General features: G+C 42.2%; 1 protein-coding gene across 1 annotated transcript in view; it reads left to right on the top strand.

The window, feature by feature from the left end:
- SGCG (sarcoglycan gamma) overlaps positions 1-25,126 on the top strand; it is a 97,223-nt gene that overhangs the window by 13,137 nt on the left and 58,960 nt on the right. The window contains exon 2 of the mRNA XM_039255345.1: positions 11,707-11,901. Coding sequence (XP_039111276.1) covers positions 11,707-11,901 — 195 coding nt within the window. The remainder of the gene's footprint in view (positions 1-11,706; positions 11,902-25,126) is intronic.

The following is a 25,126-nucleotide window of genomic DNA, read 5'->3' as shown; positions in this document are numbered from 1 at the left end:
ACGTGTGTGTGTGTATCTATATATACACGTGTGTGTGTGTATCTATATATACACGTGTGTGTGTGTATCTATATATACACGTGTGTGTGTGTATCTATATATACACGTGTGTGTGTGTATATATATATATACACGTGTGTGTGTGTATATATATATATACACTTAAAAGATAGATTTGAATAAATTCTATAAGTCTGATAACATTAGGGGAATGCATTTAAAATACTTTATTTAAATGTTTATTTTTGAGAGAGAGAAAGACACAGAGTGCAAGCAGGGGAGGGGCAGAGAGGGAGGGAGACACAGAATCCCAAGCAGGCTCCAGACTCCAAGCTGTCAGCACAGAGCCTGACACAGGGCTCAAACTCATGAACTGTGAGACCATGACCTGAGCCAAGCTCAGTTGCTTAACCAACTGAGCCGCCCAGGTGGCCCTAGAGAATGCAATTTTAAATGAAAAAAGTAGAGTATGGGGAAGTTATTTTAATAATTTTAAAATTTCATTGTGTTCTGTGAGTATGCATTTTAATATGTATTTCAATATTCTTTGTGACTTAACACAAAATCATTAGCATTTTCCTAGGATTTGTTTTCACTTGAAGCAGTTAATTCTGTCGTAGCATAAGAATCCAGCGAATTAATTACTCTTCATTATTTATTTAATGTCCAGTTTTTCCCCATCCTAGATAACGTTACAGTAAATATCCTGAAACATAAATCTTCATTTTTATTCCTAATTGTTTCTTTGGACTAAGTTCCTAGAATTGAAATTCCTGTGTTTGTTTGAGGTTCTTGGTACATAGTGCCAAGTATCTTTCTAGAAGGATTATGTTCACCTTCCTGCTCACCAGCAGAAGAGTACCATGCTTATTTTTCAAACATTTTGCCAATATTGACTATTGTCAGGTTTTAGTTTTTATTTACTTTTTAACATTTATTTTTGAGAGATGGAGAGATGGAGCATTAGCCAGGGAGCAGCAGAGAGAGACACAGAATCTGAAACAGGATCCAGGCTCTGAGCTGTCAGCACAGAGCCTGACGTGGGGCTCAAACTCATGAACCGCAAGATCATGACTTGAACTGAAGTTGGTCACATAACCAACTGAGTCACCCAGGCGCCCCGGCAATTGTCAGTTTTCAAATCTCTCTTGGTCTTTGCAGACTGCCTCAGTACTCCGTGTTTATTCGAATTCCTTGGAGTCACAGTGAAGCTGAACGTTTTTACTGTGTGTGTTATTGGTCATTTATGTCTCTTTGATGTGCGTGCATGGCTTTGCTCAAGTGTTGCTGGATTACTTGTGTTTTTTTAAGGGTATTAACCTTGTCTTTAAGGCAAATATTTCCCCAGTTTATTACAGCTGTTGAGTTTTTCTCGTTCTGATGTGCTTTCTGTCGCACGTCTGTGAGGTTGGGCTCCTCCCCATTACTCTTTATTTTCCTAGCTAGTTGCTCCTATCTGAGTGATGTGAGTCATAGTGCAAGCAGGGAGGCAGGGAGTTAGCTAAGTAATGTGGGAAGGAACCATCTTTTAGAAGTCAGAAAGCAAGTGAAGGTAGAACTCGCCCTGTGGCTCTCAGCGCCATCACGACCTAGTCTGCTTTAACTGATGGGCACCCTGTCTCCCTCCTTCCCTGCAAGTGTGGCCCAGTTGGCCTCGATGCCTCTCACTTCTCCCCTTCCACTTACTTACTTATCACCTCTGTGTGGAGGGTTGTTTTAGACTCTTCTATCCAGTTTCCTCGCTCTGTCTGTCCTTTGTCACGATCTCATGTTCGATACTGAAGCGCAAAACTGTGCTTTACCTCCAGTAAGTCCTACTGTCTGTGCATCCACTTGTCCGCTGCATACTCATGATTGCTTGTTACGTGCGCCGCACTCCTACCGGCCATGGTTATATACCTGCAACTGACTACTCACATCAGTCGCCTTATTTTAATAGATGATGTAACATGATAGCACTAGATGTGGAATAAGAAATGACTGAGTGTGTGGGTGGCTTAGTCGGTTAGGTGTTCAACTCTTGATTTCAGCTCAGGTCACAGTCTCACAGCTCATAGGTTTGATCCTCATGTCAGGCTCCAAGCTGATGGTGTGGAGCTTTGTTGGGATTCTGTCTCTCTCTCTCTCTCTGCCCCTCCCCTACTTATACTCACTCTGTCAAATAAATTTCAAAAATTATGCCATTTGGATATTAGAGCTGTGTTACACTGTGCAAAAGGCGATTTCTGAGAGCATCAAAAATAATTTTCCTAGTTTTTAGATGGCCATGATGGGTGCTATTGAACATTTGGTCAGCCCCCAGTCAGCACGCCCTGTGGTCTGGCGGACCTTACTCAGAGCGGTCAGAATTCCAATCATAATATTTGGATGAATCTCCCTTGGAGAAATGAGGACGGCTGAGGAGCTGGTGCCCATTGGACACCCTCCACCCCTTGCCTTGTGGTTGTGTCAGGAAAACATCAACTGAATTGTGTGTGTGTGTGTGTGTTTGTGTGTGTGTGTGTGTGTGTGTGTATCTGAGTAAACATGATCTCAAGCCTCAACACCAGTCCTCTTCTATTTCAAAGACTTTGGTTTTTGTTTTATCCACTGTTGTGTAATACAGTTCTAATTGTACCAAGGAATTTGTATGAAACCAATCCATTGGCCCTTCTTCATCCTTTCTCGTGAACTAGTATGTTATCAGATTTTGCAAATGTTACCTGTATGTTTGAGAAGAATAAGCACATCCAAATTTCAGGGATAGGGCTCTATATGTGTCCATTTAAACACATTTCAATTGTATTGTTCAATGTCATGTAGCGCCACTCATTTTAGAGGGCTTGATCTATCTGTAGAGGTACGCTAAACTCCTCCACTGTGATAATGGCTTTCTTCATTATTTCCTGAAGTTCTTCCATTTTCATCACTTGTATACAGAAGAATAGATGTCTGTTAAATTCGTACAAGTCTAACTTTTCTACAGCCTCCTGGTATATATTTTATATCGATAGTATTACAGCGATAATGTGCCCTGTAATTATGGGAGTTCAGGTGTAACACAAATGACAGATAGCCCCTGTCCTCGGCTCCTGCCCCATTGTCAAAGGAGGGGAGGCTGATGTTTTCCTCTCTCTTTGGGGGAAAAGGATGGGCAGTGATATGGGTCAGGATGGAAATAAGCAACGCCAGTAAAGGGGGCCCCTTTCACCAATAATCTCCTCGACTACTCCTTCCAGAATAGGTTAACTGGGAGATTCTTGGAATCACTGCCTCTTCCTCTTTCCCTTCCTTCTTGGAATTGCTGTCCAGGCCCAAAGGCCATTCCTGGCAGTTCCTTCCCGAGAAGTGCTAGCTCCGAGAAGGATGGATTTGAACTCTCTGCCAGGCTCTGGATTCTTAGCCCACAGCCTGTATAGAGGCCCTCACTGGGGTGAGTTCATTCATTCTGCAGCAAGACTACATTTACAAAGTTGAACGCTGTCATGTTTTCTAAGATTTATCTTCTCAATCGATTCTCTTTTCGGCTCCATGTGATCTGTTAGATACAGAGAAGACATATTTTGTATGTCTTATCACTCTAAGCTCTATAACTCATTTTTGAATTTTAAAATATAACTGAATTTCTCATTTCTAAAGGGTCTGTTAGCTTCTTTTCAAACCCATCTTTTAAAAAAATTTTTTAAAAATATTTATTTTTGAGAGAGAGAGAGAGTATGAGCAGGGGAGGGGCAGAGAGAGAGGGAGACACAGAATCCGAAGTAGCTTCAGGCTCTGAGCTGTCAGCACAGAGCCCGACGCGTGGCTGGAACTCACGAACAGCAAGATCATGATCTGTGCCAAAGTCAGACGCTTAACTGACCGAGCCACCCAGGCGCCCCCAAACCCATCTTTTTAAAAATCATATCATAGTAGCTTCTTTTTAACATCATCCATGTATTTAATGATATTTGTGTCTCAAATTCCTGGCAACAGCCTATCCAAATTAGGCACATCAATAAATGATATTTGAAATTAAGAATATCATTTAACAACATGCATTTAGTACACACAATGCTCAATTCACTAGGTTATGTCTCATGACATGAATCAAAGAATACAGAAAACAGATTCCTATCCATGATGTGGTCTTATTTTCAATAATAAATAGGGAACCATTAATTCAAAGCATATAAAAACTGATATTTATGCAAAAATGTATTCTAATGCTTCATATTTGATTCCCTGTCTATTAAAATGTTGATAACTGGGGCACCTGGCTGGCTCAGGAGGTTAAGCGGCTGACTTTGCAGAATCTGGAGCTTGCTTCAGATTCTGTTTCTCCCCCTCTCTCTCTGCCCCTCCCCCACTCATGCTCTGCTCTCTCTCCTTCAAAAGTAAATAAACATTAAAAAATTTTTTAATAAAAACTAAAATGTTGATAACCATTATTTGAGAGAAGCACTTAAAGCCCATTAAAATTAAGTATACCACCACCCTGGACATACTTTGAGAGATGGTTAACAGGGAAAGAAGTATAATTTTTTAAAATGTTTATTTACTTTTTTGAGAGAGAGAGAGAGGGACAGAGTGCAAGTCGTGGAGGGGCAGAGAGAGGAGGATATGCAGAATCTGAAGCAGCTCCAGGGTCCTAGCTGTCAGCACAGAGCCCAACGGGGGGGGGGGGGGGGGGGTGGGACCTTGCACCTTGCACCCGCGGACTGTGAGATCATGACCTGAGCTGAAGTTGGGCACCTAACCAACTGAGCCACCCAGGTGTCCCACGGAATTAATTTTTAATGATAACATAAATTATTTAAAAATCTAAAGAGGTCTATGAAGGTAATTTTTATTCAAGATGTAGTAAAACTCAAAATTCCTTATCTTGGAATATAAATTTAAGTTCTAAGATAAAGCATTATTTCATTAATTTTTTTTGTAAAGGGCTTATAAATAAATCACAAAGTGCTCTGCATTGTTTCAGTGCACTTTCTTGGCAACATGAATACTACTTTGCTGTTGTCTGACTTCAGAGGGCTGAAGAACTGCTATCCCTCCCAATGCTGATTACAACAAATTGCTGAAGGACGCCAGCTGAAGCAGAAAGCCTCTGAAAGTCTCTCCTGGCAAAAGTTGAATACACGGCATCAAATAAAAATGAAGACCACTAGGAGTTATGAGGACTGTAAGCTAATAATTTATTAAATAACAAAATCGACTTTTTAGAAAAAAAAAACTGTCCCACGTGGTCATTGAAATCGTGCTTATCTCGAATAACGTCCTCGTTTCCTGCATAATAACCAAGACTGAGAAGCAGCGGTACCAGGTTAACCAAAATACTTAAAGTGGGCAATTATAAAACATGATAGAGTAAGAAATACAACTGGGACAACAGACAGATGAAAGCAGAAGTCACGGCTTTGGTAAATACAGCTCAATCTTGGAAGGACCAGAAAGCAGGTCACTAGCTTCTGAAAGTCAGCCTGGAGCCTGGATGCTGAGGAAATGGGGTCCAGCCTCTTCCTTAGGGGGTCAGCAGAGCAGGTGTGCAAATGTGGGGTGACTCAGAGACTACATAGAGCAGTTTCCCGTTTCCCCTTCCCTGGAGACTCCCCACAGATTGTAGCGTAAAGTCCGCCGTCTCCCTCACGGCAAACAGCTGATCACACTAACCTCGTCCTTGTGAGTGGGCTTCCACTTACTAAATTCAGGAAACTCTGAAGTAACTCTTAACTTATTTTTTATTGTACATTTAAATTTAAATGATCTATGTATTAGGGCACCTGGGTGGCTACGTCGGTTAAGCAACTGACTTCAGACTAGGTCATCATTTCACTGTCCTGAGTTCCAGCCCTGCACTGGGCTCTGTGCCAACAGCTCAGAGCCTGGAGCCTGTTTCCGATTCCGTCTCTCTCTCTCTCTTTCCCTCTCTCTCTCTCTCCCACTCTTCCCCACTCACACTCTGTCTGTGTCTCTCAAAAATAAACATTAAAAAATTAAAAAGAAATTATCTGGGTATCTGTGCATTCAACGCTATACTTAATTTATTGAGCAAATATTTATGGAATGCATACTACGTGCCAAGCACTGGTCTAGGCACCAGGGATACAAAAAAAAAAAAAAAAAAAACCAGTTGAAAACCCTACCCTCTGGGGGCTTCTATGTGCTAAGGTGAACATTCATAGTAAAATAAGTCAGTAAGATATATGTAGTATGTCATGCAGAGTTAAGTGCTGTGGTAAAAAATAAAGCAAGAAGGAGCGGAGAAAAATATGCAGTGATGGAAGTAGCAGGTTGTTGTTTACACAAGATGATCAGGGAAGGCTTATTGACAAGTGATCTGTGAGCAGGCAGCTGAGTGATGTAAAGGAGTCGCCCTCCATTATCTGGGAGAAGACCTTCCAGGTAGAGGGAATCGTACTTGTAAAAGTCATACTTGGAAAGTACACGGATGATAAGACTGGTGTGACTGAGCAAGGAATGAGGGGAGTGGCAGGGGGTAAAATCAGGATGGGCCGTGCCAGTCAGGCTGAGGATTTCGGGTTTTACTCTGAGTGGAATAGGAAGCCACAGGAGGATTTCATGGAGAGGTGGTTGATGGCCCAGTTGGTGCTTTCACAGGGCCTCTCCAGCCCCCATGTTGGAAATGGACTGTGGGAGATTTGGGATGGAAGCAGAGAACCATTAAGTGGTAGCTGCAGTTAGCCAGGTGAACAGCGGCGGTGAGAAGCAGTCAGATTCTGGATTATTGGTAGTACTTTAATTCACTGATTTGCAGATGGATTGGATGCAGTATGGAGAAAGAAAGGGATTAAGAACAACTTAAAGATTTTTGACTTGAGCATCTTTTTTAAATTTATAAAGCTTAGTTATTTGTTTTGAGAGAGTGAGAAAGAGCACAAGCAGGGGAGTCACAGAGAGAGAGGGAGAGAGAGGATCCCAAGCAGGCTCTGTGCTGTCAGTATAGAGCCCTGTGTGAGGCTCGATCCCATGAACTGGAAGATAATGACCGGAGTCAAAATCAAGAGTTGGATGCTTAACCAACTGAGCCACCCAGGTGCCCTTGGCTTGAGCACCTTGATGAATGAAGTTACCACTTAGCGAGATGGGGAAAATTTTACAAGGAGCAGGTTGGGGAGATGAGGTCAACTTTAGTCGAGACGTGTGGAACTTGAGATTCTCAGTTGGGTATAGGAATCTTGGGTTCACGGTGAGTCATAGCTAGGAACTAGAGAGTTCTCAGCTTAAAGATGCATTCACAACTCGGGGTAATGCAGATGGAGATGAGAAGTAATCTCAGGGCTGAGCCTGGGGCTCAGAGATGATGAGAGTGAGCAGCATTTCCCCTGCCATTGCAAGGGGGGTTCCGGAAACCTAGCAGAAGAGGAGGCAGTGACCATTTGGCATGCGCTGACCCTGGGTCATGTGAACCCACTTTGCTTAGCAACATGGAGATCATTGCTTACAAGAGCAAGTTCAATGGGCGGCAGGTGTGAAAGCCTGCCTGGAATTGAGTTCTGGAGGGAAGGAAGACCCAGAATTAGAAAAACAGTGGGCACACTCAACCCACTCGAGGTTTGCTGGAGGAGGAATGGAGAGATGGAGCTGGGACTGTAGATCCTTGTGAAACACCTGCTGTTGGTCAGAGCATATGGTGGTAAAACGTAATCACTGTCCTCGGGAGCCCCAGGCTGGAGGCTCGCCCCTTCTAAGACGGGTTTTCCAGTCTTTATATAGTCTATTCTTCTTAGGATTTTATTACTGAAAGAATACTAAGGACCTCGTATTTGTAGATTACTAGTCCTCTTTCCAAAAGGTCTTTACTGAAAATGCTTCAGAAGAAATACCATGGTTAGCTACTTAGCCTGGGCCCCCTTTGGAATTTGCTCCTCATGGACAATTGTTGTTTTAGAAGAATGTTAGACCCAGGCAGAGAAGGATAAATATCATATGTTTGCACGTATAGGAGGATTAGGAGGAACTTAACGGAGGACCTTGGGGGAGAAGAAGGGGGGAAATGGTGGGGGAGGGGGAGAGAGGCAAACCATGAGAGACTCTTGAATGCTGAGAACAAACTGAGGACTGATGGGTGTGGGGGGGAGGAGGGAGATGGGCATGGAGGGGGGCACTTGTGGGGGTGAGCACTGGGTGTTATGTGGAAACCAACTTGACAATAAACTATTTGTAAAAATAAATAAATAAGAATGTTAGACCACAAGTCCGAACTCTTCCCTTAATGGATTCAGTATGTTCATAAATCAGACTGTTGTTTTTTGTTTTTTTTTTTAGTACGTAATTCAGAGAAAACACTCCGTCTATTTAGCCCCATTTACTAGCATCATCTCTGGTGGGTAGTAGCCTGGGTTAGTGTTTGTCAGATTCAGTAGTTCTTTCTCTCTATTTAAAAAACATGTTATTTGATGTTTGTTTTTGACAAACAGAGACAGAGTGTGCGCAGGGGAGGGGCAGAGAGGGAGACTCAGAATCTGAAGCAGGCTCCAGGCTCTGAGCTGTCAGCACGGAGCCCAACATGGGGTTTGAACTCACAAACTGATTTCATGACCTGAGCTGAAGTCGGACGCTTAACTGACTGAGCCCCCATGCGCCCCTCTTTCTATTTATTCATCCATTCGCTCATTCACTTACGGCTTCTATTGTATGCCTATTATTTCTCAGTTACACTCTTTCAGGGACACAGCAACGAAAAGGCTCACAGAGAGTTTACATCCTAAGGAGGGCGGAGTCAATAAACAAGTGAATACTCAGATAAAACAAATTCCCGGGACTGAATAAGAGGGGTTTAAAGACTACCCTCATGGGGCGCCTGGGTGGCTTAGTTGGTTAAGCTTCCGACTTTCGCTTAGGTCATGATCTCGCGGTTTGTGGGTTCGAGCCCCGCTTCGGGCTCTGTGCTGACTGCCAGCTCAGAGCCTGGAGCTGATTTCAGAGTCTGTGACTCCCTCTCTCTCTGACCCTCCCCTTCTCATGCTGTCTCTCTCTCTTTCCTAGAAATAAATAAAAATATTAAAAAAAAAATAAAGTCTTCCCTCATAACAGAATTGCTATTGGCTCTCCTGTAAGCCACAGCAAAATTGTCTTAAGTGGATATTAAAGTTTTCCCCATCTTATGTAAGCAAACAAAAGCTTTGTATGATGGGCAGAATAATGACCCCCAAATGTGGCCATGTCCTAGTCCCTGGGACCTTCATGGGAAAAAGGATTGTGCAGTTGTGATTATGCAGGTGACTGAGTGCTGGTGGCCCGGCTGTAACTGCAAAGGTCCTTATGAAGGGGAAGCAGGAGGGTCAGAGCCAGAGAAGGAACTGTGGCCACCTAAATGGAGGTTGTAGCCAAGGAGTGTGGGCAGCCTCTGGAAGCTGAAAGAAGGAAGAACAGACTTCGCCTAGATCCTCCAGAAGGATTACAAACCTGCCCACACTCTGAGTTTTAGCCCCCAAAGACCCATTTGCAGACTTCTGACCTCCTAAACCTTAAGACAATAAAACTGGGTTGGGTTAAGCCACTACGTGTGTGATCATTTATTATACCAGCAATTGGAAACTACATGTAGGAAGAGAAATATGTAGCAGTTGGAAAGTCCCTGTGTTTCCATTCTTGGAAACACATTCTTGGAAAGCTGCTGTTTTTACGGATCTGTAGCCATACTGTAAAATGGTGCACTCGCTATAAATTCAGACACTCTGGCCACCCTTTGCAATCCAAGTGCAGGCTGTTAGCCCACGTTTCCCAGGAATCCTGGAGTCGCCACCATTATTTCAGATAATGACACTTTGAAATAAATGCAAGAGGGTGATGCAATGGCAAGCGAGTGAGGGCCCAGGGAAGGCTTCTTGGAGGAAATGGCAGGTGTGCAGCCATTGAAAGCTAAGAAGGGGCCAGCAGAGTGTTTCAGGGGGACAGAGTACCCAGGATGGAGGTCCTGAGGTGAGTGAACCTAGTCTTTTCAAGAGGAGATGGAGCCGGGGCGCCTGGGTGGCTTAGTCGGTTAAGCGTCCGACTTTCGCTTAGGTCATGATCTCGCAGTTCGTGGGTTCAAGCCCCACGTTGGGCTCTGTGCTGACTGCCAGCTTGGAGCCTGGAGCCTATTTCGGTGTCTGTAACTCCCTCTCTCTCTGATCCTCCCCTGCTCACGCTGTCTCTCTCTCTCTCTCCTAGAAAAAAAAGTAGATGAAGCCTTGTGAGCAAAAGATAAAACGGTGGTAGATGATGTCGAAGAAGTATGCAGAGGCCCTTCGCGTAGGGTCCGGCCTGTGATACAGGAGTTCAGATATCCTCTGGGAGGGGAAGAGCCATTAGCAAGCTTGATACGACAGAGCTGGCTTATATTTTGCACATTTGGCTGCCCGGTAGGGAATGGTTTCTGGAGGGAAGGAAGGGAAATGGGTCTTGCAATGGTTCAGGTAAGAGAGTATGTGGTGGCCTCAACTAGTGTGGTAGGAAGAGGCGTGGACAGATTCAAGATATGTGTTAAGGCGGAGCTGATGAGATGTGAGGTTGGGAGGGAAAGGAGAAAAAGCAAGCTTCGGTCCTAGGATATGGGAGCAACCGCATGGATGGGGTGGACCCTGAGTCAGGAAGACCGAGGAGCCCAAGCAAGTAAGTTGTGCCAGGATGGATCCAGTAAGCACTGAGGTTTTGAATAATGTAGATTGTCAGTCCTAAGTATTTGAAAATCCTGTGTGATGAGTAGCACAGCTTTATGTAATCATTCAGAACATAGGAAAATGCCAATTGTTGAATTAGAGATTGAAAGCATTATTTCAGACAATGACTTATTTTAATTAAGGACACATCCAAATCATTCCTAAAAAGAAATGTAAGACCTTTGCATTAAAAAAAAATTCCAGAGGAGAATATTTTATGTTTCCTGATTCATTGTTTTACTGCATATGCAGTCTAGAAAGTCTTCATTATCTCAAATCTTTATACATTAAAACCAAAAGTGTACAGTGTGTAAGTGAAATAATGAATATTTTTTAATATTTAACAATTCATCTTTCAAATATGAAATATGTAATATTCATTATTTTAACCCTCATAGAGTTGAAATTGTTAGGAAAACCCTAACTTACATAAAACAACAGGGACTTGTAAAATTTGTGTGTACACATACATTCTGATCGTTCTTGGAAGTCATATTAATTTCTAGGGAAATTAATTATAGGCAAAAAATGATGACAGTAGGTATCTTGAAAAGAGCCTTTTAAATTCTGAGTAATTTAGCGACTGGAGAAAGATGTGATTTAATTATTTGACTTAAAACCTAAGTAATTGAATTTTTAAAAGACATAGAGGCATCAGCTTGATCTTCCGCCCACTGAACCCTTTAAAAACTTGATAACTTGATTATTTGAGGTTAATGCTTCCATTCCAGGTTTAAGTCTGCAGAATTTTGAAAGTTGTCTGTATATATTGAATTTATTGATTACCATCTGAAAATGTGGCCGCTGGATTTCAGGTGGGTTTGCCACATCGAAAATATTTTGAATGCTTGAAACGGTGACATGTTTCTAAGTAATACTCAATTCTTTTTAAAAATCATTTTAGTTTTAGAAATTTATTGGGATAAAAAGTGTTATTTTGTTGGACTTTTAGTAAATCAGTATTAACAAACAAGTTCTCTGTTTCTGTCTGTCTCTCTCCCTCTCTCCCCCTCCTTTCTCTTTCCTCTCTCTCTCTCTCCACAATCCTTCTCTCCCTTTCTCCCTCCCCCCTCCTGCGTGGCAGATGGTGCGAGAACAGTACATTACAGCCACGGAAGGCACCCACATAGAGAGGCCAGAGAACCAGTGTGTCTACAAAGTTGGCATTTATGGCTGGAGGAAACGTTGCCTCTACTTATTTGTTCTCCTTTTGCTCATCATCCTCCTTGTGAATCTTGCTCTTACAATTTGGATTCTTAAAGTGATGTGGTTTTCCCCAGTAAGTATGTTCCTTTCCGGGCAAACCTGTTTGCGCTGTTTGTTGTATCACTTGCTCCATATTGTGTTGGCAGAAGCCTCCTTGAGTGTCATTGATGTTTGTTCCCTCTGGGTCAGGATTATCTTATAGCAGAATATTCAGACTTTACTTTTTCTTTTCTTTAATGTGTATTTTTGAGAGAAAAGCGGGTGCATGCAAGCAGGGGAGGGACAGAGAGAGGGGGACAGAGGGCTCCGAAGTGGGCCCTGTGCTGACAGGCTAACTGCAGTGAGCCCGATGCGGGGCTTGAACTCACAAACCGCGAGATTGTGACCTGAGCCAAAGTGGGATGCTCAACAGCCTGAACCACCCAGGCGCCCCCATACTCTACATCTTCTTAATGTCCCTATGAACTACAGTGTGTTGGGTTTCTTGTTTTTCTTTTGCAATTTTTTTCATCAGTCATTATGTCTACATGTGAGAAAATTGTAACAATCTTGAGGTTGAGTCAAAACTGCTTAATGATTATTTAAGTCATTCATTGTAAAGTTTTATGAATCGTGTTTTCCTAACCTCATGAATTCATAAATAACTGTCCAGCTGCTACCTTCTCATTTGTTCAAAAACTTTTACTTTAAAATACAATAAATTCATAAATTCACACATTGCTTCATGCATCAACACTTAGCAACAGATTTAGTAGATAAAACCCCAGTAGTCCTAAGGAATTCATATTCTGTTTTAAACATCCTCAGGTTTTCTAGATAGTTGGGTCACGTTATATGCTCTGATACTATTTTGTGCACTTTTTGAAAAAATATTCATTTAATATGGAATATCTTAATTTTTGCTAGGGAGTCATGGTGACAGAAAAACTACTGCGGGGAACATCACATGTAGGTTAATCTGTTCCTTACATGCATCTTGAAGGAGAGCGATAGACAAAGGCTCTTTCCAAGGGCCATAGTTGGAACATTCAGTCTGAAATGCCTTCACTGATGAGTCTCTTTCACTTTCTATGCAAGTATTTCTGTCCTGCCATTGTTATCTGGCCAGTAGGCACAATATTCATTTCGCTGACTTAATAAATATTTCTGTCTTCATGTATTCAAAGAAGTAAAATACCAATCCAATCAAAATATGCTTTAAACTATGTTATGTAATATTTTTAATATAAGCATTTAAAGTTGTTAGTATAAATTTTATTTATTTATTTATTTATTTTATTTTTAAGAGAGAGAGATAAAGACAGCATGAGCAGTGGAGGGCCAGAAAGAAAGGGAGACACAGAATCCGAAGACAGGCTCTAGGCCCTGAGCTAGTTGTCAGCACAGAGTCCGACACGGGGCTCAAACCCACGAACTGTGAGATCATGACCTGAGCCAAAGTTGGACACTCAACCAACTGAGCCACTCAGGCGCCCCTACAAATTATATTTAAATATTACAGATATATAAATATATTTAAGTTAGCCAAATGCATATAGTAATTTCTTCTTTAAAATTTACAAAAACAATATTTTCACAATATCACGATAGTATTTAGTTCCATTGGATGCCTTTATTACGTAGCATATGTTGTATGTCATCTTTGTTTTATCTATAAATTAAATTTTGTTAATGTTTATTTTTGAGAGAGAGAGAGAGAGACAGAGCAGGAGCAGGGGAGGAGCAGAGAGAGAGGGAGACACAAAATCTGAAGCAGGCTGGCTCCAGGCTCTGAGCTGTCAGAGTCCGACACGGGGCTTCAACTCCCGAACTTCGAGACCGTGACCCGAGCTTAAGCCAGACGCTTAACTGACTGAGCCACCCAGGTGCCCCTGTACACTTGAAACTTTTTACTTTAATATTTTGGGGAGAGTGAACTGATGTTGAAATCTTCCAATGATCAACTACGGGATCCCTCAGGGTTGATCAACTAGAGGCCCCTGCACCCGCCTGCAATGTACCCTTCAGTTATGCAGAATGTGGAGAGAAACTTTACTAGGAAAATGACCCATAGAAAGGTCTGGGAGAGAGAATAAGCCATCCCATGGCCCTGCAAGTGTGAGAATGGCCAGATTATAATAGTCCCTTGGCAGCAGGGATGGCGAGTTCTGTCAATCATCTTGCCACATGCTTGGCACTCAGTATCCTGAATGAATGAAGATGTGCATTGTATTAGAAATGTATGTGAATTAATCTTATAGACTGTGTGTGAATGTAAAGTGACCGTATATCTACTTTGTGCTTGTCTTAAATTGCAGCACTGAAAACGAGCTTATAAGTGTCGATTCCATTAAACCAAATTGTGGAAGCAGCTGTGTCTACGTCAACCTAGGATAGCTAATCACAGAGGCCAGCAAATGTTTTCCTGCCATTACTGCCCCTGTTCATAGCCCACACTTTCCAGTGAGATACGGTCAGCACGCGTGGTGTTTTCTTCAATATTAAGAACCCGTTGCTAACTTGGGGTTCTTTAGTGCCGCCTTTCAACAAAGTAAGACGGACCAACACATATTCATGGACCAAAAGGCAAGATGCACAGAAAGATTGTTCTGCAGAAAGTGCCAGGGTTTGATCAGAAGATGATGGGTAGACCTCAGGTCATTCTTCTCAAAGTGAGATGATATAAATGATGTGATTCTCACCTGTGGGTGAGTTTGGTCTCTTGCTTTGGAAATACTCCCTATGTTATGAAGCTGTATATTGTAAATTAATTTATCTTGTAATATGTTTCTAGTTTGAAAGATTTCTCTATATGGAAGATTTCAGGTTTGTTTTTATTTTATCCATCTATAAACCAACATCCTTCCTTGAATACATACATGCCAAGGATGTAACATGAGCTTTGGCATCATAATGATAAAATCAGATAGAGCTCTCAGCATTTGCAGAAGGCTGTAGAGTTTTTAACATGTAACAGCTTGTTTATAATTCTCTACCTGAATTCAGTATCATAACCTCTCTATCACCCACACGATCCTTAGTCAGGATAGACTGAAACCATAGCTTCCCAAATTAGCCAAGTTTAGAAGACTTTTCTCTGCTTAGAATCCCCCAGGGTAGAGAAGTGGAAGGTTTATTATCTTACACTAATACTATCATTCCTGTTCCCTTGTTCTGTCCTCATATTTTAATAGTTTTCTATAGAATACAGTAAAGCCAACTATGAGTAATGTATTTTAAAATGCCGAGATCAAATTATGGGGGAAGACAAATAAAACACTACAAAATGAAAACACAGGGGTGACAAAGAATATCAGGAGGTCAAACAGAAGTTCAATGTTGACAAGAGAACTAATCTGAACTCCAGTGAAGTCAAGCCTTTAAAGGCTTTTATGTGCCTGGCATGCGTTACGAACACCCCACATCATGAGTATCTCACCAGTGAGTTCCACTCGTAGACCAGCAGCTTCATGTAAGAGAATTTCACATAGTTTCCATGTATGACATCTGTAACTAAATAAAGTACTATTCAGGACCTTGTAACAACTGGTGCTAACCATAAAGGTTCTAGAATATTTTGTGTTGGCCATCATAATAACTAAATCAGTCAGGAATGTGGACAATAAAAGAAATCAGTACAATAAAGTGGCAAATTTGGGTTTTCCTTTTTATACTTTCCTTCCATAAAACTAATACACAATATTAGTTTTAGTTATAGTGTGCATGGTTATAAAATGATATCCATGAGTCTTATCAGCACGTGTGTCAAAACTAGGCATCTTTAATTTTTAATGACACAGATAGATTTTTTTAAACCTTTATGGGTATTTATTTACTTGCATATAAAATATTTTAGTGCATTCAATGAATGTAATTTTAATAAGAGAAGATTAATGAATCCAAGCTAAAAAACCACATTAACCCGAAACTTAAATTTCTTTAGGTACTTTTTATTTGGGGATAAAAAAAAGATATAGGTAATCAAAGGAGAATTATAGTATCAGAGATCAGAATTACGCTTATAGTTCTTCTATATTGGTTCTCATACCTCTCAGGAGCTACTTGGTGAAATCTGAAATTGGACCCCCAAACATGGAGGCAGGGAGAGACCAAAGAAAGAGGCAGGCTTCTCCAGGTTGGTAGGTGACAGTTTTATTGTTTTTTTTTTTTTAATTTAATTTTAAAAATCCCAGTAGAGTTAACATACAGTGTTATATTAGTTTCAGGTGTACCATATAGTGATTCAACACTCCTACACATTACTCAGTGCTGACCACCATGAGTGTGCTCTTAATCCCTTTCATCTGTTACACCCATCCCCATGCCCACTTCCCCTCTGGTAACCATCTGCTTGTTCTCTGTAGCTAAGAGCCTATATTTTGGTTAGTTTCTTTTTTCCTTTGTTCATTCATTTGTTTCTTAAACTGCACATATGAGTGATATCATACGGAATTTGTCTTTTGCTGACTGATTTGTTTTACTTAGCATTATATCCTCTAAATTCATCCACACTGTTGCAAATGACAAGATTTCATTCTTTTTTATGCTGAATAATATTCCATTGTATGTACCACATCTTCTTTACTCTTTCATCCATCAGTGGACACTTGGGCACTTGGACACTTGGGTTAAGTGTCCCGCTTCTGCTCAGGTCACGATCTCGTGGTTCGTGGGTTCGAGCCCCATGTCGGGCTCTGTGCTGACAGCTCGGAGCCGGGAGCCTGTTTCAGATTCCGTGTCTCTGAAACAGTGTCTCCCTCTCTCTCTGCCCCTCCCCCACTCATGCTGTGTCTCTCTGTCTCAAAAATAAATAAACTATTTTAAAAAAAGTTTTTAAATACATGTTGGGGGAGAAATATCTTTTCAAATTAGTGTTTTCCTTTTCTTTGGGTAAGTACCCAATACTGGAATTATTAAATTGTATGATAGTTCTATTTTCAATTTTTGGAGGAAACTTCGTATCATTTTCCCCAGTGTCTGCACAATGTTGCATTCCCCCCAAAAGTGCATGAGGGCTCCTTTTTCTCCACATCCTTATTGACACTGTTGTTTCTTGTGTGTCGATTTTACCCATTCTGACAGGTGGGAAGTGATGTTGCATTGTGGTTTTGATTTGCATTTTCCTGATGATGAGTGATGTTGAGCATCTTTTCATGTGTCTGTTAGCCATCTGGATGTCTTCCTTGGAAAAATGTCTGCTCATGTCTTCTGCCCATTTTGTAATTGGATTCTTTGTTTTTCAGTGTTGAGTTGCATAAGTTATTTCTATACCTTGGATATTAACCCCTTATTTTGATGAAGTCCCAATAGTTTAATTTTGATTTTGTTTCCCTTGCTTCAGGAGTCATGTCTAAAAGAATATTTGCTTCAAAAATTTTTTTAATGTTTATTTTCGAGAGAGAGACAGAGACAGAGCATGAGCAAGGGAGGGGCAGAGAGAGGGAGTCACAGAATCTGAAGCAGGCTCCAGGCTCTGAGCTGTCAGCACAGAGCCTGATGTGGGGCTCGAACCCACAAACTGTGACATCATGACCTGAGCCAAAGTCGGATGCTTAACAGACTGAGCCACCTAGGCGCCCCTTTAGTGATATTTTCTAATGCCTCCATTTGTTACCTATAGCATTTTATAAACTCTTAAAATCTGAAGAAACTTTATTGGCAGTCACTACATATGAAAACTTGAGTACGTTATCTCAGTGACTTATTTTCTTCATCTCTATGATACTTGATTAATACCTGATGATACCTAAGATGATCATGGATTTTTGATAAATACTGCTGTCTTATTTTGAAGGATAAGAACTCATGATCTTGCTTTCCTTGCTCTGGATAGATAGTGAATGTACTGTATGGCATTCTAGCTCCGCGACAGTCTAGACTGTGGTAGATTATGCATGAGAAGCTAACGAAGACAACCTCAACAATGCCTTTATATGGTTAAATATCTTTACTTTTTTTTTTTTTAACTGCCTGGTTTATGCTAGTGGTAGGCAGAATTCCAAGAAGGCACCCTTGACCTCCAGCCATAGTTTATGTTCTGTGTAATCCCTTCCGCTTGACTGTCGGCGGGACCTGTGATTTGCCTCTAGGACCTGTGATTTCAGTGAATATGGTAGAAGTGGTGGATTAAGTACATTATGTAGCAAAGGCAAAGGCACTTTGCGGATGTGATTCATGTTCCAAATCAGTGATTTTGAGTTAATGAGGAGAGACATTGTCCTGGGGAGGTAAATGGCCTTAAAAGAAAGATGGAGCCCTTTTGTGTGAGAGAGATTCTCCTGCTGGCCTTGAAAGCCTGAGCTGCCATGTTGAGAGTCTGTGAGGGGCCCCTTGGCGAGGATCTGGGGACTGCACTAGGACTGAGAGTGGTCCCGGGCAGAATGGAAACCTCACTCCCACCCCTGCAAGGGATTGAATATTACCGACAACCCCACAAGCTTGGAGGGGCACCCCAAGTCCAGAAAGGAACCCAGCCTGGCTGATCCCTCAGCTTCAGTTGTGTGAGACCCTGAGCGGTGCCCAGAATCCTGACCCAGAGAAGCTGTGAGAGAACAAATACACATTGTGTTAAGCTGCTACAGTTCTGATAGTTTGTTACCTAGCAATAGAAATTGAATACAGTGTTCTCTGTGGTGCAGGGTGTTTAATTTCTCTCTTGCTAGATACTGACCACCAAAAAGAAAGAAAACCAAGAAAAAGCTCTAAAAGTACCTAAACGAACTTGCGTGATGACCTATATTCATAACCATTTATTATTAGAGAAATATTTAATTTTTGAATCTTTATGTTGCTGGACATTGATATATTTTAAGTAACTGAGGAAACAACAATAAGATAACAATATTTGAGCCTAATCTAATAATTTATCTTTTAACCACTTGCTACCTGAAAAATTATTTAGCAAGTAAATTTATTTCTTTTTAAAAATATGTTATGATATATGCTCAGTTTTTCACTTTAATAGCAAAAATGTTCTTGGGGTGCCTGGGTGGCTCAGTCGGTTGAGTGGCCAACTTCGGCTCAGGTCATGATCTCACAGTTTGTGAGTTCGAGCCCCGCGTCGGGCTCTGTGCTGACAGCTCAGAGCCTGGAGCCTGTTTCAGATTCTGTGTCTCCCTCCCTCTCTCTCTGCCTTTACCCTGTTGTGCTGTTTCTCTCTCTCTCAAAGGTAAAGAAATGTTAAAAAATATATATATATATATTTTAATGTTCTTATGTGCATTATTATGATAGACTGATAATTTCATTATAATTGAGGAAATCATTGACTGTGTGTATTGGTATATTATTATCATGAAAAGAGCTTATATTTAAGAGTCTCTATTTTTTAATAACTGCTAACTGACGTACATAGATTGCACAGTCCATTTATGCCCATTAACTTAGTTCATCCTTATAGTTACCCTACGAATATGAACTTTACTAACTGTACCATTATATATTTTATTTTGGTGATTTCAGTGATAGGCATATCTTAACAAATACCAAGATCCATGAAAATCAGAAACGCCTTAGCCAGGTTCTCAGAGCTTCCACACCCAGTTAGAAGGCATGAAGACATGACACAGACTTGGGGCCCTCACACCGTATCCAAAAAAGCCCTATTGGGATCTTAGGGGACCCAGGAAATACCACTTTTCCCCACCCAAGTTCAAATCCATGAAAAGGAGAAAAAGGAGTCAAGTAGGTAGAGCTCAAAACAACATCTGTATTACCAGTAAAAGCTAAGCGGAGGGTACAGTTTGGACCTGCCCACGCTTCTTGTCCCTCAGAATTAGAGAAGTTACCCAGCGAGTCACAGATGGCCTGGGAACCCTCAGACACCCCCCACGGGCAGGGGCCTGACCACCGTCTCGTACTTCTGGTTTGCCTTACTGGGCCAACAGCAGACTGGGGCTCTGGGGGCAGACGGACCCTTAGGGAAGGAGGCGCCGGGCCAGCGGTCTGCTCTGCTGCTCGTCCCGACTCCCCAGCCCTGCGAGGCACTCCTTCTGCCCCGGGGTGCAGAGAGGGCCCAGAGCGTTTCTCTGATGGAGGGTCCCTCCCGCGCACCCCACTTCAGTGACCCACGGTTGACTTTTCAGGCTGCCAGAGAGGGGAAGTGAGTCAGGATATAAGTTAGAAATTGGGGAACCAGAAATGTGGAGGGGAGGGAGGCCCATCTGGAAGACCCGGCTAACCTGATCCTGATCCTGATCCTGATCCAGCACCAGCACCAGCACGCCTCTCTGGCTGTTTTAAACCCTCTGTCTGAAGCAGTCTGAGATGGGAGATGCCTCCAATCCTACTGTGGAAAATCAGTGAGTGGGCTCCCTTCCTGTTGCACTAAAAACCACAGTAACTCTTTAAATTCTGCAGATGGTTCTCTCTTGACTCAGTGCTTTTGCATACGTTATCCCTCTACCTAGAGCAGCTACACACACACACACACACACACACACACACACACACACACACACACACGTATCAGAGTCTCAGCTCAAAGGATGCTTTTGTGCAGGGGTGTTCTTTGACCATCTCCATCCAGAGTCGAAGACAGGCTTCTCCTACTATTCTTTTTTCTAGGACCCTGATTTATTTCCCCCATCGTTGCACACATCACTGTTTGAATTTGTATGCATTTTTGTGGCTGTTTCATGTCTGCTCACCCATTAGGATCATGTCCTTCAAGCCCAGTAGACTCGACATCTAGCATCTAGCGTAAAATAAACACCCCCTAAATATTTCTTGAATAAATAATTGATCGAATGAATGAGAGCATTTTCCTTATTTCCTTTAATTAAATTGTCCTATAGTTTTAGCAAGGGAATAGAGGGGGAGTCAAGGCACCCCAGAATAGGCAAAGGGGAGAGAAGGGCAGAATAATCCAGTTATTAGAGGGCAGATAATAACATCCCACGGGAGTGAGAAGAGTGGCCCTCATGCTCAGTGTGCGCAACAGTTACCTGGAAAGGTTATTAGAAACAGATATTGTGAAGCCACTTCCTAAAAGATGCTGGTTAATGGTGACCAGAGTGGGACTTAGGGGGTTCTCTCGGGGACCGGAGTCTGGGTTTACATCCAGGGTCAAGAACACATTGCCTTAGGGTCATCTAGTGTTTAGATCACCTTCAGGTAATGCAGTGTTACTTATGCGGTGCCATTTATCCAGATTTCACACTGTTTCCTATATCGTCTACTTCTTAATGGTTGATGCCGAGACGCCGTGATGCATCGTAATGTACAGGCTTTCCGTTCCTTAACTGATGGAATGAGGACAGAGGGAGGAACATGCCCGAGTGAGATAATGCAGAACAAGACATCGACACTTTGTCTGAAAAGCAGTCGACTCGTTACCCGTATCTCAGTACTGATCTCACTAGCAAATATGTTGAATAGCGTTTATCTCATAGAGTTCATTCAAAAGGAAAAGATGACATGTAAGCTACCAAAATTGAAATAATTCTTATCTGTGTCAGTCCTCGCTCATTTATTGAAGAGATCACAAAAATTACTTGTACTAAAATACTTTCTGCCAGAATCTTTCAGTATTTGACAAATGTGAGTTTTATTAGATTGGGCAGAGGTTTTATTTCAAGATATCTTACTGGAGGGGCACCTGGGTGGCTCAGTCAGTTAAGCGTCTGACCCTTGGTTTCGGCTCAGGTCGTGATCCCAGGGTTATAAGATCAAGCCCCCATGTCGGGCTCTGTGCAGGCAGCATTGGGATCCTCTCTCTCTCTCTCTCTCTCTCTCTCTCTCCCCCCCTCTCCTCCCCCCCATCATATGCTTGCTTTCTCTCTCTCTAAATATAAACATTTAAAATATATATCTTACTGCACTAGTTAAATGAAAAAAGAATTTCTATCATATTCAGTTACTGATACAACAGTATAGCTTAAGGTGTGTCTGTTCCCTAAGAGACTTTGCACCCCCGGAATCCCTGGGGAGCAGGCACCCACAGGTGCCCCCGAGGGCTGTCAGGTCCACAGGTGACAGCGCGCTCAGCCTGGCCCTTTGTTTGCTCTGCATCCTCGGGGCTCCCTCCAGTGAGGGAGGCCTCTCACAGAATTGTTTCTGACCCAAAAGCAATGCTGGAAAACAGCATGTAGGGGCAGAGGCAGTGAAATTTCATGTGGCCCATAGATCGTGGAAGCGATTTTCGCTTCCTCGCTGTCCCTGTCTACTTGTCTCACGAGGTGTGGCCCTGTGTCTCCCGCTCACCTTTACAGAGACCCCTGCTAGTGGTGCGAGAGGAGGTGCACTCAGAGCCTGGCCTCCTGTCATTACATCATCAGTGAGCCCATATGGATTCCTTACGCTGCCTCCCTCTCTTTCCCACTCATTTTTCACACTCACAGAAATTAGGATTAAAAGAAAAACATGACACGGTGGCATTAAAGCGGCCCCTTGACGTTTTCTCAAATTATCTATAGCTTTCTAAAAAGAATTCTATTAAGTCAGTGCCTACCAGTCCAAGAAGCAAATTGAAATGTTTGACTTTTTTTTTTTTAATGTTTTATTTATTTCTGAGAGAGAGACACACAGCATGAGCAGGGGAGGGTCAGAGAGAGGGAGACACAGAATCTGAAGCAGCTCCAGGCTCTGAGCTGTCAGCACAGAGCCCGACGCGGGGCTCGAACCCACGAACCGTGAGATCATGACCTGAGCCAAAGTTGGCTGTTTAACCAACTGAGCCACCCAGACGCCCCTGAAAATTTTGACTTCTGTCTTTGTTGTAATGCAGTGGGATTGATCCAGAGGTCGCAGACAGTAGGAACATGTACTAACTTAATGACATTTTCTTTCTAAGAAGACAAGATATTAGTGAGCTGGGGTGAGAGGAGGAAGATAATCCTAGAGCTATTCCAAGTCCACAGGAATGTCATTATCCCTGGTATCAGTGACACAAACCCCCTGATCACCGGTGTCTAGAGATAGGAGTGGCTCGTAGTTTTAATTTTTTATCTCAAGGATATTCCTTCAATTTTCCTTTTTATTGTAATTTTCCCATATGTGATTGCATATTTTAACAACTGGGAAATAAAGCAAAAGCACACAGTCTCACAGCCCTTAGGCTTTTGCCACACATCGTCGAAGTCATCGGCTGACCCGGGATCGAGATCCACATTCCCATCACAGGGAGGCTTCCAACACAGTGTGCCCTGGGTGCAAACGTATCCACAGGCTTCCCTCTTCCACTAATAGTGTGCAACTGATAATGCCTTTGGGTAAACAGTTGGTTTCTTTCTAATGAATGTTAATGAAGATAATATCTTGTCATTTATAAACAAACCTAATCTCATTTACTTCTTAACGTGTTACTTGTTTAACAAAAAACAAAAATCCAATTTTTAGAAGTACTGTAAAATGGAAAGAATGTTAGCTTAGGAACCAGACTGGATAAGAATCTTGGTTTTAATTAGGATTATGTTCATTCTGTGATTTTCTGATGGTGCACATAAACACACACACACACGCCACACACACAGTACTGTTTGCAATTGTGTGTGTGTGAGTGTGTTTTAATATATTTTATTGTCAAGTTGGCTACCATACAGTGTATACAGTGTGTCTTGGTTTTGGCAGTAGATTCCCGTGAGTCATCATTTCCGTACAACACCCAGGTCTCATCCCAACAGGTGCCCTTCTCAATGCCCATCACCCATTTCCCCTTCTTCTCCACCCCTCTGCCCTCCACCCCCATCCACCCTCAGTTTGTTCTTTGTATTTAAGGGTCTCTTATGGTTTGGCTCCCTCCCTCTCTGTTTGAAACTATTTTTTCACCTTCCCCTCCCCCATGGTCTTCTGTTCAGTTTCTCAAGATTCACATGAGTGAAAACATATGGTATCTGTCCTTCTCTGCCTGACTTATGTCACTTAGCATAACACCCTCCAGTTCCATCCACATTGTTGCAAATGGCAAGATTTTATGCTTTCTGATTGCCAAGTAGTATTCCATTGTATATATAAATATCTTTTTTTTTGTATTTTAATGTTTATTATTTTGAGAGAGAGACAGAAACAGAGAACAAGCAGGGGAGGGGCAGAGGGAGAAGGAGACACAGAATCTGAAGCAGCTCCAGACTCTGAGCTGTCAGCACAGAGCCCGACGTGGGGCTTGAACTCATGAGCCATGAGACCATGACCTGAGCTGAAGTTGGATGCCCAACGAACTGAGCCCCTAAGCCACATCTTTATCCATTTATCAGTTGATGGACATTTTTGGGGCTATTTTCACACTTTGGCCATTGTGGAGAGTGCTGCTATGAACATTGGGGTCCATGTGCCCCTCTGCATCAGCACTCCTGTGAACCTTGGGTAAATTCCTAGCAGTGCTATTTCTGGGCCGTAGGGTAATTCTATTTTCAATTGTTTGCGATTATTTATGATACATAGATGCTCCACTTAAAAGTGGCACAAAATTACAAAATCCTTTGGCCAAACTGTTTTTTACTTTATTCTGTGTGGAGCATAAAATGAATGTCATCCCGTTAAACTTCTCACTGTAAAAATAATGGAGAATGTCACACTCAACCATCATTCCGTGGGTCATATATGGGTCTTTGTGTGGATGATGTGACTGATATTCGTACAAAGAGCAGGCGTTAAAACCATCCCTGACACAAAGGTCTGTTGTCAGGTCAGTGTCACCATTGCTATGGAGCCCTAACGCTTGAACTGTATGCATCTAGCAAATGTCTGACCAATTTCAGATATTCTAGCCACACAGCACGTGAAATCACAGATTTTCAAAGATGACCAGATCGCTTTCTCACGCTATAGACAAAAATAAACTCAAAATGGATAAAGGACCTGAATGTGAGGCAGGAAACCATCAAAACCCTAGAGGAGAAAGCGGGAAACAACCTCCCTGACCTCCACCGCAGCAACTTCTTACTTGACACATCCCCAAAAGCAAGGGAATCAAGAGCAAAAGTAAACTATTGGGACCTCATCAAGATTAAAAGCTTCTGCACGTCAAAGGAAATAATCCACAAAACTAATAGGCAACCAGCGGAATGGGAAAAGATAGTTGCAAATGACATATCAGATAAAGGGTTAATATCCAAAATCTATAAGGAACTCACCAAAGTCCACACCCAAAAAACAAACAACCCAGTGAAGAAATGGGCAGAAGATATGAACAGACACTTCTCCAAAGAGGACATCCAGATGGCCAACAGACACATGAAACGATGCTCAGCGTCCCTCCTCATCAGGGAAATACAAATCAAAACCACACTGAGATACCACCTCACGCCAGTCAGAGTGGCTAAAATGAGCAAATCAGAGAACTCTAGATGCTGGCGAGGATGTGGAGAAACGGGCACCCTCCT

This window comes from Hyaena hyaena, unplaced genomic scaffold, assembly GCF_003009895.1.
Source record: "Hyaena hyaena isolate Hyena2069 unplaced genomic scaffold, ASM300989v1 scaffold_11, whole genome shotgun sequence".
Classification (NCBI taxonomy): Eukaryota; Metazoa; Chordata; class Mammalia; order Carnivora; family Hyaenidae; genus Hyaena; species Hyaena hyaena.
Note: the sequence above shows the minus strand (reverse complement) of the source record. Positions and strands in the feature narration are given on the sequence as shown.